The sequence below is a fragment of the Dermacentor albipictus genome, chromosome 1 (assembly GCF_038994185.2).
Source record: "Dermacentor albipictus isolate Rhodes 1998 colony chromosome 1, USDA_Dalb.pri_finalv2, whole genome shotgun sequence".
Lineage (NCBI taxonomy): Eukaryota > Metazoa > Arthropoda > Arachnida > Ixodida > Ixodidae > Dermacentor > Dermacentor albipictus.
The window spans coordinates 51489428-51506307 of NC_091821.1; the positions used below are offsets into that span (position 1 = coordinate 51489428).

At 47.7% G+C, this 16880-nt stretch overlaps 1 protein-coding gene across 7 annotated transcripts in view; it reads left to right on the top strand.

Annotated features, from left to right (window-relative positions):
* Positions 1 to 16880, top strand: part of LOC135911998 (glycosyltransferase 25 family member-like) — an 873389-nt gene that overhangs the window by 152906 nt on the left and 703603 nt on the right. Inside the window, exon 9 of one of the 7 annotated variants that reach the window (XM_070521037.1) lies at positions 1248 to 1358. The exons of the other annotated variants lie outside the window; for them this stretch is intronic. Within the exon in view, the coding sequence (XP_070377138.1) occupies positions 1248 to 1347 (100 nt within the window). The 3' untranslated portion in view covers positions 1348 to 1358. Of the gene's footprint in view, positions 1 to 1247; positions 1359 to 16880 lie in introns of those variants that run through there. 7 annotated transcript variants of the gene reach the window in all.

Below are 16880 nucleotides of genomic sequence, written 5' to 3' on the forward strand. Positions count from 1 at the left end.
AGGTCGCGGTTTTGATTCCGAACAGCGGAGCCGCGTTCAGATGACGGTGCGCGCTCCAACATTTCTCGTGTACTGCGCTTTGGATGCTCGTTAAAGAAGCGTAGCAAGTAGAAATCGCACTACACAATGTTCTCTCATGGCTTCTGCGTTGCTTTGGGTCGTTAAAGCTGACAATTTATGTTATTCGTTGTTGGTGGTTGTACAGCGGCTCACCGGCGCCTTTGTTTGACAGATGCCCGCGTGCACGAACGTGGAGGCGTCCGCACTGAGCATATGAGCTGGGCCATAACTTCCCTGGGGCACTGGACGCCGTCCGGAAGGTTTCTGTTATCCATAGAGTTTCTCACAATATTACCGTCAGGGAAATCAGGCGCTACCGTCTATGGGAGTTTCCTTACGGGCGCTGTGCCATCATGTGAATGATGGTATATGTGTTTGCGAGGCTTGTGTTCGCTGGCGTTGAGGATTCCCCTAAAACGTGGCTATGGTTGCGCAGGTAAAGCTTTCTGAAAATAAAATCTTCATAAAAGGTTTTCACTCTCCTGTAGTACATCTGTCAAGGAAGTTTACTCACCTGCAGTGCTGAATCAAGCGAAAAAAAAGCAAGAACAAACATAAGCTATCGCAAAGCAAGCGTGGACCTTGTCGTCTCTCCACCAACTTTAGCGGCCCGCCGATGCTTACGTTTTAAATAACTGTATATCCAAGCATAAGTCCTCATAATTGATTGAAAAACGTTTTTGTGTAAAAATAAAGTTAGAACAGCTTTTTACTTTTTCTAATAGGAAATGAATCATTGTGACACACGGAATGATGCTAGCCAGGCGAGTCTTCAAGGTGTCCTTGCTCTCCAAGAACGATGCCCGTCCGAAGCAGCGCGGCGACTAACACCTGTACCGCAAATCGCAAGTCGTTATCCGGGGTCGGATAGGTTCTAGAGCGGCGACGCCTTTCGTTATGAAAGACCGCAAACTCTTGCGCGGATTCATGGAGAAGTGCGCATCGAATAAGTCCGCAGTCACCAGGCGCTACACCATAAATCGATACGAGAGCGGGTTTTTATGCCGTTAGCCGTACGTTCCTTTGTTGGTTAAAGGGCCCCTAAACCACCTTCGATATTTTTTAAACATTTCAAGCAAGCTCGTGCATAGAGTTCAGAATGCCGTCACGATCATCGATGCCAAACGCAAAGGTGCGCCATAAAAAAAAAAGAAAAAAAATCCCGCGCTTTTTTTCGGGTTTTTCAGTATCCCAAGCGCGTCGTCACGTCACCAAGGTGCATCTCGTGACGTCACCAGGAGCAGACGCTGTCGATTGGTCGAAGAAAAACCTACGACTTCCGGTTAGTCTGTTAGCAGGTACGCGCGCGATCTCTGCTCTTCCTCGCGGTGTTGCTCGCGTGCGCGCACTTGCGAATCGGTAACTACGGCCCGCAAAGCAAGTGCCAAATCCCTCGCGTTCTAACGCAGTCGTGTTTAGCAGTTTGATTAGCTGCGCGAATGGAGTACGACAGTGTTTTGCGATGGCTAAAAGGCATCCGTGTGCAGTGCATGGCTGCAAGAGCGCTGACTGGAAAAACAAAACGACGCATCACCGCGGCTGCCTCATGATGACGCCCTGCGCAATGTCTCGCTTGAGCGTATTGGGGCTGTTTCAATGAGTTAACCTAGTAACGTTGTAATGAACGCGTATTTTGCTCACCTGTGTAACTCCTTCTATTTGCATGCAGAGCTCGCGGAAAGCGTAGTACGCCGCCTCGAATGCACCAGGATTCATACATGTTCTGGGGAAATATGAGTGCCGTGCAATGCAGTCATAGTTTCCTTTAGCAACGACTTCTGTCACTGCTCTGCGGCAAACTTTCTCCTCGGCATTGGTACTTGGCAAGCACAGACAGCACGCGTACCTGCATTGATGATGCCATTAGCGCGGATCGAGCTAACAGCCAGTGGGCGAAAACAGCAAAACGTATACCAACCCATATCGTCGCCACGATCTGGGGGCGACGGCAGCTGTTCATCTCCAGCGGAGGTGCTTCGGCATGGCGTGTCACCGTACAGATATATTATATTGACGAGCCGTTCTAGACGTGTGCGCTACACAAGGTCCACAGCGGCGCGCTTCGCAGGAGCACGGGCCGGCACGGCAGCAACAGCGGGTAGCCGAGAAGTTTGGAGTCGCGGTAACCGGAAATGGACAGTGTTTTGAAAAAGCGCATTGGCGATGACGTATGTCACGTGAAATTTGGAGGAGCACTCGGCGAGGAGGAGACAAGCCGACGAACGTAGAGATGCGAAGAGCGAAACGAGTGAGGGCCGCGTTTCGATCATCAAATGCGTGTGACTCCGCTGTTACGGCACCATTTCGAAAAATTCGCGCCGCTACGTGTCCGTTGCACACTCGTGCACGACTGCAACACCGCAACTAAATTTTGACCTCCATGAGTGGCTTGGCGGCCCTTTAAATCTGGGAGTTCCTCGATGGCAAGTTGCAGGAGAATGAGAGCGAAAGAAACCGGCGAACAAAGAAAATCTTAGTGGTACGGGAGCTGGAAGCAAGCCTCCTTCGTCACAGCTTGATGCAGTCGCCGAGGGAGGGGTAGGGGGAGGAGGGAGGGAAGTCGCTGAGTGCTCGTGGCACACGTTCACGGAGCAATAGGAGTTCCGACTAGTCTGACAACGATTTACACCGACGATCCAGGCAATTTTGGTAAACATTGCTCGTGTTTTCTTACGCGGCGTTTTGTCGGTTAGAATTTGCGCAGATGGGTTTCCGCTGTGCGTATACTTCTCCGTTCGGCGTTATGCGTCTTTCTCTTTCCATCTGATTACTTTCACGGTAACTTATGCGACGACCCTTATATAGGGCATCGGTAGACGTGAATCTAGCAGTAACAAATACAACGTGGGACTACAGCTGGTGTATTCGCGATGGTAACATCGCGCATATATTACCTGTATTCCCAGGTTGTATTAGCGCGCGCTAATGAACGGGCAACTTCCACGCCGATTCTCGCTAGATCGAGACGTTCTGCGAGAACCGGGCTGGTGTAATCGTATCGTGCCTTCTATGATGAGAACAAACGCTTCACGAACGAACAAAGATTACGGGTCTCTGGCTGCCGCTTGCTGCGGTTCGGTGAATAGCCGGCTACTTAGCGTGCTCGATTTGCCGGTACGTTCACGAGCGCATCACTTCCCTTCTCCGCGCCGCTTCAGCAACGCGCTGCAGCCGGCGCATCGTCTGTTGTCGCTAGACGCGCAATGTATGTTTCATCATGCGCTTGGCACCGCTTGCGTAAAGCAAATTGCGTGTGATGTAACGCATGACTGGACGACCGATTATTGTGATCTGCGAAGTACCCTCGGCGGCCGCGTGTTTCCTGTCTGCTTCGATCGGGTGTGTGTGGGCTGTACGTCGATACGCTACCGACACGTATAACAGTCGTTGCCATTGCTGCGCGTGCACTGTGTACAAATAGCAAGCTCTGTTTCCACGCTCTACGCCCGGAAATAGCGTTTCCTTGACCACCTTTTGTTTTCGCCAGAGCGCGAGGTTAGCTAGGCTGCTAAGCTATAGGGGTACACGAATATATTGGAATTTCGATTACGAGTCGACTAGCGTTTGCTATTCGATTGGCATTTGATTCAGGATTCCACTATTTGACGTCAAATATTCGTTTCTATCGAATACTATAAGTGATAACAAGACTTGCAGTCTACAGGGAGAAAAAGCGGGTGCAAGTGAACACTTCAGAGTTATTTTGCTGTGGAGGAGCCGCAGCTATTACTACGTGGAGGCAACATGTCGCTGAGCGAACGCATCGACGAGGTCGCTTCTGCACACTGGTTTCCATTCGTTGAAATGCCGCGCCACACCCGCCGTGGTTGCTTAGTGGCTATGGTGCTGGGATGCTAAGCACGAGGTCACGGGATCGAATACCAGCCACGGTGGCCGCATTTCGGTGGGGGCGAAATGCGAAAACACTCGTGTACTTAGATTTAGGTGCAAGTTGAAGAACCCCAGGTGGTCGAAATTTCCGGAGTCCCCCACTACGGCGTGCCCCATAATCAGATCGTGGTTTTGGCACGTAGAACCCCATAATTTAAAATGCCCCGCCTTATGCAGCCTACGAATTTGTTGTCTCACTGTAGGCAAACGAATTTATTATTACTTTTTAAAATCTGAGCTTGCCTAGACTATTTTGAAGCGATGTGCGGTTTTTGATTATTACGCTCGGCTCCTTCAGCGAACACAACGCACTGCTACGTGCGTGTGGCGACCTTTGTTAAGCTACTGTCAGTGTGATGGTGCGCCATCTCGATCACATTTCAGTAGTTTCTCATTCACAAGCTTCCCAGTTGATCTAAGATCCAGTTGTTAACAGCATTACATGCTTCAGTTAAATAACGTAAATTACTCTCTCTCTCTCTCTCCCTTTTTCCTGGAAGGAATGAACGCAACCGCGCATTGTTTAGAAATTGGAAGTAGTCGGCATTCGACTGGGTACTCGTAGAGCGACTGTCTCGCTATTCGTATTCAATTCGATTCGAAAATTTATCTATTCGAGCATGCCTACCACTAACTGAGTCCCATGACCTCCGAGATCTTCGTACTTAGTGTATATAGAGGGAATTATGGCGCTAGTGTCTCCGTACCACGCCAGTGCATAGGACTCGCGCTATATGAAGGTTAAAGCGCGACCGTCGACCGTTCCAGCAGTTGTTCCATCGGAGCGCGCTCTCTGCGCGAGAGAAAACGAGATTACGTGTTCATTCCCTACTTTGCTCTTTCATGCAGCGGTCTCCACTGCCTTTAAATTGCACTTGCAATTTGCTTATGTTTTTTTTTTCCGCCGACCGCTTTTTCTTCTCGAAACACTAGCCTGACTCATTATCGCGGTAGCTTTAAACGAAAAGCGGGACATCTGTCCAAGTCACCCACGCAAGCTCTGTGGCGTTTAACACTTTACTAGAATTTGCTGCCGAAAGGCCTTCCGGCAGAAACCCACAGACAAAAAAAAAAAGAAGAAAACTAATTGTGAAAGGGGAGAGGGAATCCCGGCGGCACCTTGTAGCGTCTGTTGGTATGAAAGAGCAAAGGAGGAGGGAAAGATGAACTTCACACCTCGTTTTCTCTCGATCAGGGGGAGGGAGGAGTTGAGAGTACCCCCCACGGGACAACTGCTGGAACGGTCGACGGTCGCGCTTTAACCTTCATAGCACTCGATTTGACTCCATTGCCACGAAGTGCTCAAAGATAGAAAAAAACATGCTGCTCCAAGGAAAAAAAAAATGCCGCTCTCACTTCTGAGTACAGAACATTCAAAGAGCGAGTGAATGCCGCCGAGGCAGAAGTAACTAATCTGGAAAAGTACTTGCGAAATAGGAATATTTATGGGAAAGCATCAAATGGCCCATTGAGCGAGAAAGCCGGCGTCTGTAGCAGCGAAACGATACCTAAATTTCCATTGGTTGCGACTCCGTCACGTGCGCGCCTCGACAGAGTAGAGAGGCCAGAAGAGAACACCTGCTGCCGTGCTGGCGGGCCAGCTGTCGCGTGAGGGGAGAGCGCATCGCCTCGACGCCCTCGCTCTCGGAGGTCTGTGTTAACCGCGCGTTCCTTGCCCGCACAAGCTCTCGCTTGTGTTCAAACTTCGCCTCGGTAGTCGCTATCAAGATATTAATGTACAGGGTTCGTCCGTGAAGTAATGAGACCGGGTCTGGTAAAGAGAGTTTGCTGATCTGATCGGTACATATCATTAAAATTCTTCAAAATAGCATCCTCGGGTGTCGATATACCGCTGCCAACGCGATTGCCATGCTGCAAAAGTTCCCTGGAAGTCGGCTGCCGTGTCCTTTTTCAGACACTCTGTGACAGCTCGTTGGGTGGCGGGAGGCGGGAACGTCGTCAAAACGGTGACCTTTCAGGATTCTTTTGAGCTTTGAGGACAGGAAAAAGTTTGCCGGGCTCACATCGGGGCTGTAAAGTGTCTGCGGCAATATTGCAACCCCTATCCGGGCCAGGTAGACGGTCACAACGAAGGCGCTGTGGGCTGGAGCGTTGGCGTCGTGGAGCTTCCAGCGATTGGCAATCTCCGGTCGTTTCCGTTTGACGCATCTGTGAAGGCGCTGATGGACTTCCTTGTAGAGCACGGCGTTGACCTTTCGTTCCGAAAGTACAAATTCTTTGTGGACCAGCCTATACTTGTCGAAAAGACAATGAGCATTGTCTTTACCCCGGACTTCGACATTCTCGTTTTCTTGGGGCTTGGGTAGTTGGCGGTGTGCCACTCCAAACTTTGGCGCTTGGTTTCGGAGTCGTACTGGAACACCCATGATTCGTCGCCTGTTATTACGCCGTCTAAAAAGTCCTGTTCACTTTCTAACTGCACCAACATTTCATGGGAAATGTCGACTCGTGGTTGTTTTTGTTCATCACTTAACACTTTGGCACCCATTTCGAGCAAACCTTCCGCATGTTCAAATTTTCATATTTAATTTTGGGAAACGTTGTTTTGCTCATGCTGAGGTCTTCGGCGATTAATCTGATACTCAAACGACGGTCAGAGTCCAGGGGATCTTTTACTTTGGCCACTTTTTCGTCCAAACCACTCGTTTGAAGGGCATCCAGATCGCTCCATGTCTTCAACGGTCTCCCGTCTGTTCTTGAACTCACTGAACCACCGGAAAACCTGGGCCCTTGACAGGGCGTCGTCTTTGTAAGCCTGCTTAAGCAACGCAAGAGTCTCAGAGGTGGTTTTGCCCAGGTGAAAGCAAAATTTAATCGCATACCGTTGCTCCAGCGAACGCTTCATTTTTGACGTTTTCTGCTATTGTGCCACTTCAGATCCTCACTGCGTCAGAGCTCGGACGTGACTGCCGCCCGGTGGGTTAGCTGGGAACCCCCCAGCACAAATCCCGCCTCCGGGGAGCGCTTTACTGGCGACTGCGGCGCTGCGCGGCAGGCAGCCTCATTACTTTACGGACAAATCCTGTATACACGGTAAATTCGATAGGAAATACTTTGGGCTGTAGTGGGTTTCGAACCTACGACTCCACGCTCATAAGCCGAAGGCTTAACCACTGTGCTAAACCAGCGCCTCCTATACATAGCAGTCTTGTGCACCCTGCTTTATGACATCATGTTACTTGAACCGAAATTTCCATTTACAAGCCCGGCGTGACAAAAGAGGTGACGTCAAAATCACCGCGGCTTACTCAGGAGCATTCCCATTAGATTCTATAGCAGTCGGGCAAGGTAGCATTGCGTCACGGATTGAAGTACACCGGCCTTGTGCAATCTAGGAGGTGTTGGCCAAACGTCTCAACACGCTCGATCGCGTGCCCGCAAGGAGTTCATAACTCGAAGGAGCGCTCAGTGGCATCCCATTGAACATTAGTGATTTCGCATTCACAAATCGTAAGAGGTGCTTACGATGAGTCGAGGGCGTTCCCGGCTCAAAACATGAAGCTTAATTTACCAAAATCCTAACATAGCTTGGTGATGTCATCTGTCAAGCTGATGTAGATCCGTGTCACCGAGTACCAAGAAAGGATGGAGGCCTTCCTAGCATAATAGTACAATTTATTTCTCGGCCGAAACGAGATGCTGTCGCTGAAAAAGACATTCAAGAAACATGTTTCTGTCTCTGATTTTGGTTTCGAAGGCAGCACCCCAGTCTTTGTTAATGAACACTAATGTCCGGAACTGAAAAAGTTGCTCGCGCACATAATTGAAAGAAAGAATGGAAGGCACTGGAAATATGCTTTGACCAAGGGCGGAAAAATATTTGCCAGAAAAACAGATGAGTCACGAGTGCTTTGGGTAACGTGCACCAAATACCTTGAAAAGGTAGAGTAATGTCATTTTTGCCGCCATTGCTGCGTCGCAGACTTTGGCCATGGCGCTGACACTATCTGATGTAGCTGATGTTCACGGACGCATTCCTAAATGCTTACTTTTCTTTCACTTAAACGCGCACTCTACTCGCAATAAGGGCGATGAAATTGATGCTTAGCTTTCTTCTTTCGAATTTGCCTTTGATGTTATAATATATGTGAAACGTAGTTCGAGTACGAGACCGAGGTACTGAATATTTCTGGTTACATTTGTTACTTGAACCGTTCTTCCGGAACTGCAGATGGTTTGTTGCTTATGGCGAACAACGCCTTACAGTGTAACGTAGTTCCCGGCTTCACTAAATGCACTAATAACTTTGAACTATTAACAGTTGTCTAGAAAGAAAAAAAGTATTTGTTGTTGCATACCAGCACCCCCCCCCCCCTTCCGGATGTATATAGCCATTTTTAGTGTTCTTAGACACGCTGTTAGGCTGAGCCAATGAAAACAAATACAATGTGATAATAGGTGGTGACTTCAATATTAACATGCTCGACGCGTTGCCTCAAGCAAGTGAGTTCTATCTGTTATTGAAGTCTAATGCCTGCACTAGTATGTCGTATCTACGTTTGCGCACGTTCAACACAGCTCATCAACACTGCTAGGCACATTCATCACTAATATTGACTCGTAAAACGCACATTGTGGTGTAATTGGCAATACCACCAGTGACCACATGCCCATATATCTGATAGCAAAAAGATTGTGCGGCAGCTGTAAGTACTAAAACCATAGGTACCGGATAGTTTCGCAGTTATATAGCAAAAATTATCTGGAAAAATTTAATGTTACTAAATGACCATAACGATGCCTGTAGCGAATTTGTGTCGATATTGAAGTTAGCATACCTAAAATATTTCCCCTGTAAAGTGTTACGTCCTAAAAAGCCAAGAAAGCCATGGCGAACGAATACGGCCTTAAGCTTAATAAAGCAGAAAAGATGCCCTCTATGATTTATGCGAACGACACAAGTTTATTACTCACCTCGACAGACACGGAAGGTTTAGTGTACAAAACCAACGCTGTGCTCAGTAAATTAAATGCACGGAGCAAAGAAGACTGTCTGTTAATTAATCATACAAAATCCAAAGCAATGCTTTGTAGGTCCAAAAATGGTCAGGTAAACGTTGAGGGTACTTTTTGCAATGCTTACTTTGATGATCCTCCATCGATCAGAACTTTAGGAGTTATAGGTTTGAGCAACATTTAACGTGGAATATTCATATTTATATAGTCGGTATATAGTCACTATATAGTGGACGGACGTAGCGCAATCCGCTACGTCCGTCCACGTCCTGTCCTTCCTTAATATCGTCTGTGTAAAATTAAGCGCAATATAACCATGAACGTTCACCAACTAGCCCCCTTCATTGCTTTACTAACGTTTTCTCTTGCTTTTTCGAGAAAGAGGTTGATAACCGATTTTTTTTTCCCGGTTGTGTTTGTTCCGTTGTCTACGACGCACTCACGTGTATTACGGAAATGTTGTCCTCAAAAATAGGCATCGTTTTCTTTTTATGCGATCCCTCATATATTATGGCTGTATACAGTCCAAAAAGGCAATGCCGAAGCGCACAGCTTACATATGTATCGTGCTGGTTGACCAACCGCAGTGATCGCTGTGTTGAGCAGCGCCATCGGCCTCATGCGGGAAGGCTAGCGTAGACATATGGTAATTTGAAGCCTGCTAGACTTGAAATGCGCGAGAACGATGCCGGTGCACCACAAATATTTGCTAGCGCCTGCCGCTTAGATGTTTCGTGGTTGCTTTAGGTTGGCCGTGCACGAGCATGCGTTCTTATGCTTCATGTGTTACTCCCTACGCTAAGCGATCAGATAGTGAGCATGCAGATTTACCATTTCATGCTGCTAATACAGAGGCACTGGTTTTCTTTGTTGAATTAAAACCGATATAAGCAAAATAGTTCACAACACATACATACACCGCGGATGATAAAGCGCGTCACATTTTTGCGCCCCCAAGACATATCTCCGCCTACTGTAGTTACCGGTGCACCGAAAGGCTTCCCTGACGACCTTATATGAACGGACATGGCGTAAATTTCACAAAGCACCATTTAAAACATCTCGAAATCGTTCCGCAGCACGCGACAGCAATACTTACAAGCAGCGCCGCACCGGATCGCCCAAGCCAGAGAGGAGGAAAGGCTCTCCGCGCGCCCTATCCTCCTCGCCCGATGAAAAGGTCTATAGGTGCGTGTTCTAAGGCATCCTGATCTCGCTTCGAGAAGTAATGAGCTTCCCTTTGAGTTATCATGAATTGTTTCTTTCCTGATTTCGTTTTTTCCCCTTAAGTAGTCGCTCATGGCAGGTTTATTTTGCATTGCCGCCACCCATGAGACTATTTCAGCCTCTCTGACTTTCCGCTTGACGGTCTCTGTTCAACAACTGAACAGACAACTTCAACAACTGACAGCAGCGCCGTGCCGCGGGGCTACCGGCAGATAAAGCCAGGCTGGTTCAAGGAAGGTCCACCGCTGAAAATGGATATATTGACTTCGCATTTACAGCCGTATTTCGGCTAAAAGAACAAGAAAAAAAGAAACGGGGGCAAATACTTTCTGATTCGATCGCCTTCGTACTAAAATGAGTAAACATTGTCAGGAAAAAAAAAATGAATGAAAAATAACGTATAAAGAACTTCAGAAAATCTCCTCGAAACAACTATAAGTTCCTCCGCGACTGAGTAAACATGCCTATGGCATTTTCCAAGAGATGAGGCTCCTAGAGAAAGTGTATCCAGAGTTGAAAACGTTGGTGCTCTCGCTTCTTCTTCCACGCCGCGCAGGCTGGAGCATACGTTATATCCTTTGATTGGTTTTAGTTATTGTGCACTGCAATTCAGAAGCGCACGCATTTGGGCTGTTTGGTTCATGATCACGAGCAGTAAACAGCGCTAAACAACAGGACAAAGAGAGGGACAAAGACACCAGCGCTGAGTAACAACCAAGTGTCTTTATTCTTTCAGTCAGCAAATATATACTCCACCGCTATCTCAAAGCACTTTGAGTGCTTTGAGTATACATACTACACCGCTATCTCAAAGCACTCAAAGTGCTTTGAGACAGCGGTGGAGTACATATTTGCTGACTGAAAGAATAAAGACACTTGGTTGTTACTTAGCGCTGGTGTCTGTGTCCCTCTCTTTGTCTTGTTGTTTGGAGCTGTTTACTGCTCGTAATGCACTTCAGAGTTCGATTGGAAACGCGTCTGTCGTGCTCGTGTTATTCGCTGGTGCGCCACACAATTCGATTGAGTGACAGCACAACGTTGCATATATTTAAAAGAAATGGTGCTCATGTAACGCACATTTTGAAATCTATGTGCAGCGAAGCTGTTTAAATAAATGCTGTAAATTTGCCCACTTCATTCCTGCTTGTTTGGCGTGGCATAGCGGACGCTGGCTCTCGCTCTCGCGCACCCGTGCCACGCAACGTCGTAACTCGCTACTCTTGTATTGCCTTGTGTTTCTTGATTTTTTTCGTAGTAGCTTTAAATGTAGCGCCCGCATCTTAAATTATGGGGTTTTTACGTGCCAAAACCACTTTCTGATTATGAGGCACGCCGTAGTGGAGGACTCCGGAAATTTCGACCACCTGGGGTTCTTTAACGTGCACCTAAATCTAAGTACACGGGTGTTTTCGCATTTCGCCCCCATCGAAATGTGGCCGCCGTGGCCGGGATTCGATCCCGCGACCTCGTGCTCAGCAGCCTAACACCATAGCCACTGAGCAACCACGGCCGCCCGCATCTTGGCCTGGTAGGCCGTGCTTCGAAGAAAACATAATAAACAAATCAAGCCTACTGTCATGGCACCGGTTTTGTTGATGCGCGAGGGGCAGACGCTGTCCTTGCTTGTGGCCTGCTGTGAGCTCGACGAGCGCGCGATTTTCTCGGAAGACGCACGAGGAAACGAGCGCGAGTTCTGTCTGCTGTTGCAGTCTGTTTTGTTAGAACAGCTGTCGTTTACAGCCTTTCTTCTTGTGGTGACAATTTCTTGTTTGTGTGTGCGTGTGTGGTTGTGCACGCATTAAGTGCCGGCAGCGCAAGCGCCGGTACCTAATACGTGCACAACCACACAGTAGCGCTTGCGCCGCCGCGGCGGCGCCAACCGGGTTGCGTAGTGTTCCGGTATACGGGAGCAGCGTTGCGCATAGGTCCGCCATTATGTTCCAGCTATGCAGTGAAGCCACTCCTCGCGCGCGCAGGAGGCAAATGCCGCGCGGTGTCCCATTTGCTTTTTAAGGCGAAAGCCTATTTCTAGACTCATTGTGAAGTTTGTAGAGTGTCCGCCGAATCGTCATCACGCCATATGAAGACAGATTAAAGACAGCTTAAAGAATGAAAAATGATTGATAGTGACGGTTGGGCCATGATAGCGTTATGATAGAGATTGGTAGAGGTGAATAATAAGTAGTATTGACTAATTATGACTACTAATGACTTGTAATGACTACTAATGACTACGAAATGACCAGTATGTCTAACGGTGGCTTGTAACGACCACAATTGATTAGAAATGACTAGAAATGGCTAGTAGTGAGCAGCAGTGGCGTAGCCAGGAATTTCGTTCCGGCGGGGGGGGGGGGGGGGGGTTGCTCATGCAGCCAGGCCTCCTCCTTATAGAATTTGTCGAGGGATCAAACACATGGGTAGTAACTGCATTGCCATTGCTAAAGATGCTGCAAGCGAATTCTTGAACTCTATGTACTGTCAAGACAAGTAAAATATGTATTTATTCATAAAAGACTATACTGGTATGACCAAAAAGTTGTGCCCGAAATCACTGATATCAATGATTCCATGTTTTTCGTCCATTTAATAAGTAAAGAAAATATCACACGAACTTTAGAACTATATCAGTTCGAAATCAGCAAAGCAGAGCATGCCGCTGATATGAAAAAAATGTGTAGGCCATGAAATGAATAAGTTGAAGCCAAATATTTAAATGAAACTTCGTCATTCAAGAACTTTGTTTACATTTTTCGTACATATGCAACAACCAAGGAAAAAATCTCAATGACGCTGTGCTTTGTTCCAATGTACTACTTAGGAGCAGATGTCTCCGGTCGTGTATTGTGAGTGTTTGCACCGAAATTATAGTCCTAACAGAGAGCAGATATAAAAAGCAGGAATTCGGCAAAATATACGAAGGCTAGCCAAATGAAAGTGATCCAATGCGAATATGTGACAAACGGGGTACTTTATTTAAAAGTAGTCTCCATGAGCATTTATACATTTGTCCGACTGCTTCAGAAAGTCTGTAGCTGACTCTTTCACGTCATCGTCTGATATGAATCTGGTTCCCTTGAGCTGTTTTTTTCAGTTGTCCCGAAAGGTGGAATTCGCAAGGCGACAGGTCTGGGCTGTATGGCGGATGTTGCAGCGTTTCCCACTTCAACTTTGCCAGTTTTGTGTTAACCACATCAGCGATGTGGGGACGGGCATCTTCGGGGAAGATTACCGCATTCGTCAGTTTTCCACGTCGTTTGTTGCTACATGCAGCCGATCTGGCGTTTCACAATATCGAAAACGATTGATAGTCTCTCCAAGTTTCGCAAATTCGAACAGTAATGGCTTCTGAAGATCGAAAACAGAAAGTTAACACCTTTGCGGCGGAAGTGACGGCCTTTGTTTTCTTTGGGGGTGGTGAATTCGAATGTTTCCACTGTAAGTTTTGCTGTCGTGTTTCATGCTCGCAGTAATGGCACCATTATTCGTCCCCGGTCACAATTGCATACAAGAAGTCGTCACCCTCATTGTGATACCGGACCACAAGGCAGCGCCGAACCTCCCTGTCTTCTGGCGATGGCTAAAAATCTTGGACATCCATTGCGCGTACAAGAGCCGATAACCGAGATGTTCATAAATTATGGTGTGAACCGAACCATGACTGATGTTCACACGCTCTGCTAGTTCATCGATGCTTATTCTTGGTTCTAATCTAATCAGCTCATCAACCTTTGTAATTGTATTGGGGGTGATTGCACGGTGGCTTTGGCCATCGCTTAAATCTGCTCGAGAAAACAAGCACTCTGCATATTTACTATTCCTAGACGCACATCAATCGCGTGATTCGGTACCACATAGGGTGATTGCTTTCGCAATATGATTGCGGGAATTTCGAGTCGTTTGCTTCATTTTTCGGGCCATTTTCTGTCAGAGCGCAAAATGAAAGTGCACGTTGGAGGAGCAACAAGTGAATCTCGCACCGTTAAGTGTGGTGTCTCACAAGGCAGCGTCTTATCGCCGCTTCTCTTCAACAGCGTACTTGGGGGACTTTCAAGCCGATTGTCTCAAGAATGTGACTTTCCAATAGGCATAGCAATCTATGCTGATCACATCGCACTGTGGATCACCGGTCCTTCGCACCACGCTCCACGTCTTCGTGGAATCTTGCAGAGAGCTCTGAATGTCACATTAGAGTACATGGATGAAGTTGGTCTGCAGATTTCACCCGCTAAGTCAGCCGCAATTGCGTATCATCCTAGACAACGCGCTCGTCGAATCACGAGCCGGCTATACTTCGGAGATGCACCGATAGATTGGGTAGAGCAACACCGCTACCTGGGCGTAATTATCGATGATCGCTTATCATGGCGCCCTGCCGTCACCTTTGTGCGGCGAAAATCGCAGTCCCTACTCAGATATGGGGCCTCTTTCACTGTTAGGGGCGGCGGCTGTGACCAGATGACAGCTATACAGATATATCAATCATCTGTACTTTCTGGCGTAATGTATGCCTTGCCAGTGTTGAACGTGCTGCCTAGTTTGATGTCTAAATTGGAGCGGGACCATCGTGTTGCCCTCCGAGTCATTCGTGGCATACCTCGTGAGGCGCACTCTCTTCCATTACTCACTGAAGCACACCAGCTGCCCCTTCGGCTGCAAGCAGACCAGAGAGCGTTATATCACGTAGAGCGTCTGCACCTAGCATCAGATGGGCAAGCACTTATTAACCAGTTGATTCAGCGACCGTTCTCTCGCATGGGGAAAATGGCGGCATTGTACCTTGCCATTGCTGACAATTCAGAAGATACTACCTCACTGACACACATGCCCCTTCCCTATTAATCTTTCGATTCCCGAGATAGGCAAAAAGTCTTACCAGCCTGATTAGGCACTATTCCAGTTGGCCCAGCTGCACATATTTGAAAAATTGGGAAACCATCTTAAACTATTTAGGGACGCATCGGTAAGCAGCGACGCTCAAGGTGCTGCACTAGCTTTCTTCTGCCCTCCGACTGAAATAAGAAGGGTGTTTTGAACACCTGATCCATCGTCATCAACAACTGTAGAGCTGGCAGCGATTGATGTTGCGCTGAAATACGTACAGGAAGAAATAAGCACATCGAAGGTCGTCATCCTTACAGACTCCCGCGCTGCCCTTAGCAGGCTGTTGAGAAAGGATGCCAATCGCCCAATTCTACGCAGTATATACTAGAGTCCGCCGACAAAATTACTTCTCGTGGGGTGTCCCTCACTGTTCAGTGGATACCTTCGCGCATGGGTATTGCTGGAAATGTAGAGGCTGATCGTCTTGCTTCAACTTATTTATTTATTTATTTATTTATTTATTTATTTGAACCTCAAGGGTCCCTGGCGGGACATTACATGAGGGGTGGGCGCAAGAACGGCGGTTAACAATGAATGTTACATGAGAATCATGACGATGACATGGCTTCCTCGATGGCAGTCTTGAAATGGACTGGATCAGGGATTTGTGCTAAGTGACAGGGAAGGTCATTCCAGTCGCGAACTTGTGCTCACAACGGCAGGGACTGCCGAGAAGTTTCCTGTATGATTGACAACGACCGTATGTCAATCCGCTGATACTTCCTAAAGCAGCACCCACACCACCGTGCTGCAAACGGTTCGTTCCCTCCCCGTGTTCGTGGTTGTGGTTTGCCTCGTAGTGCTGGAGCACTGTTAGTGAAATTAGGAATTGGCTCTGTGTTGGTGCGCGAACGCTTGTGTCGTCAAGCACGTGTGGGCAGTCCGTCGTGTACGTCCTGTGGCTCCTGTGAGACATTTGAACGCCTCATATTGGAGTGTCCCGCATTCGTCACACAACGTGTACTCCTAATTAAGGAATATGGACTGATGGGGCTCAAGTATACGACCCTTGACGATTGCCTGTTTCCGAGAGGGAGTGCTGCTCCACGCGACCAGGCCCATTAGAGCCTTGCTAACTTTCATGCAGAAAACAGATTTGACCTCCCGTTTACAGACATTTTTTCCGTGTTCCTACTTTCTTTTGTTCGCGTCTCTGTCATTTGTTGATTTCCTATTTTCTTTCCTGTTTCTTTGCTTGCAATCTTCTCCTCTTCTCCCCTTTTCGTTCCCTCCTCCCGAAAGAGAGCAGGCAGGCGTTGTGCCCCTCTCAGTGTCAGTTGTCAGCTTGTTCCCTCCCTGTTTCCTTTGTGTGCTTGCAGGTTGCATATCTGATAATAATAATAATAATTCGTCCGGTCTTGGATCGTCTTTGAAACTTTCACGTCCTTCTTTGAACCGTTTGTTCCAACGCTTCACAGTGGCCAATGAAATGCACTGTTCAACGTACACGCCAGCCATACGGCGACTAATTTCTTTTTTTGGGAAACACCTTTAGCTGTCAAAAACCTCACGACACCAAGCTGTCCAACTTTTGGAGCGTCCATTATGTCACGCAACCATGTTCGACCCAGTGTATGGGAGCATTAAAGAACCTTTATCCTCACACCTGCGAGTCACTTTTGTAAATGAGCATGTGTGTAAATGCCTGTGTCCTGCGCGCATGCATTCAAGATAATGAACCGAACCATTATTGCGTGGTGCGGGTTGGCTCACTTTCATTTGACTCGGCCCCGTTCATTAGAAATGTGGTAGATACAATTGAATGTAGAAATGCGAAGATGCAGCCTGATAAAGGGCAAAAGGTGTCACTGGAAACAAAGTTCGCTGCACGTACGCACAAA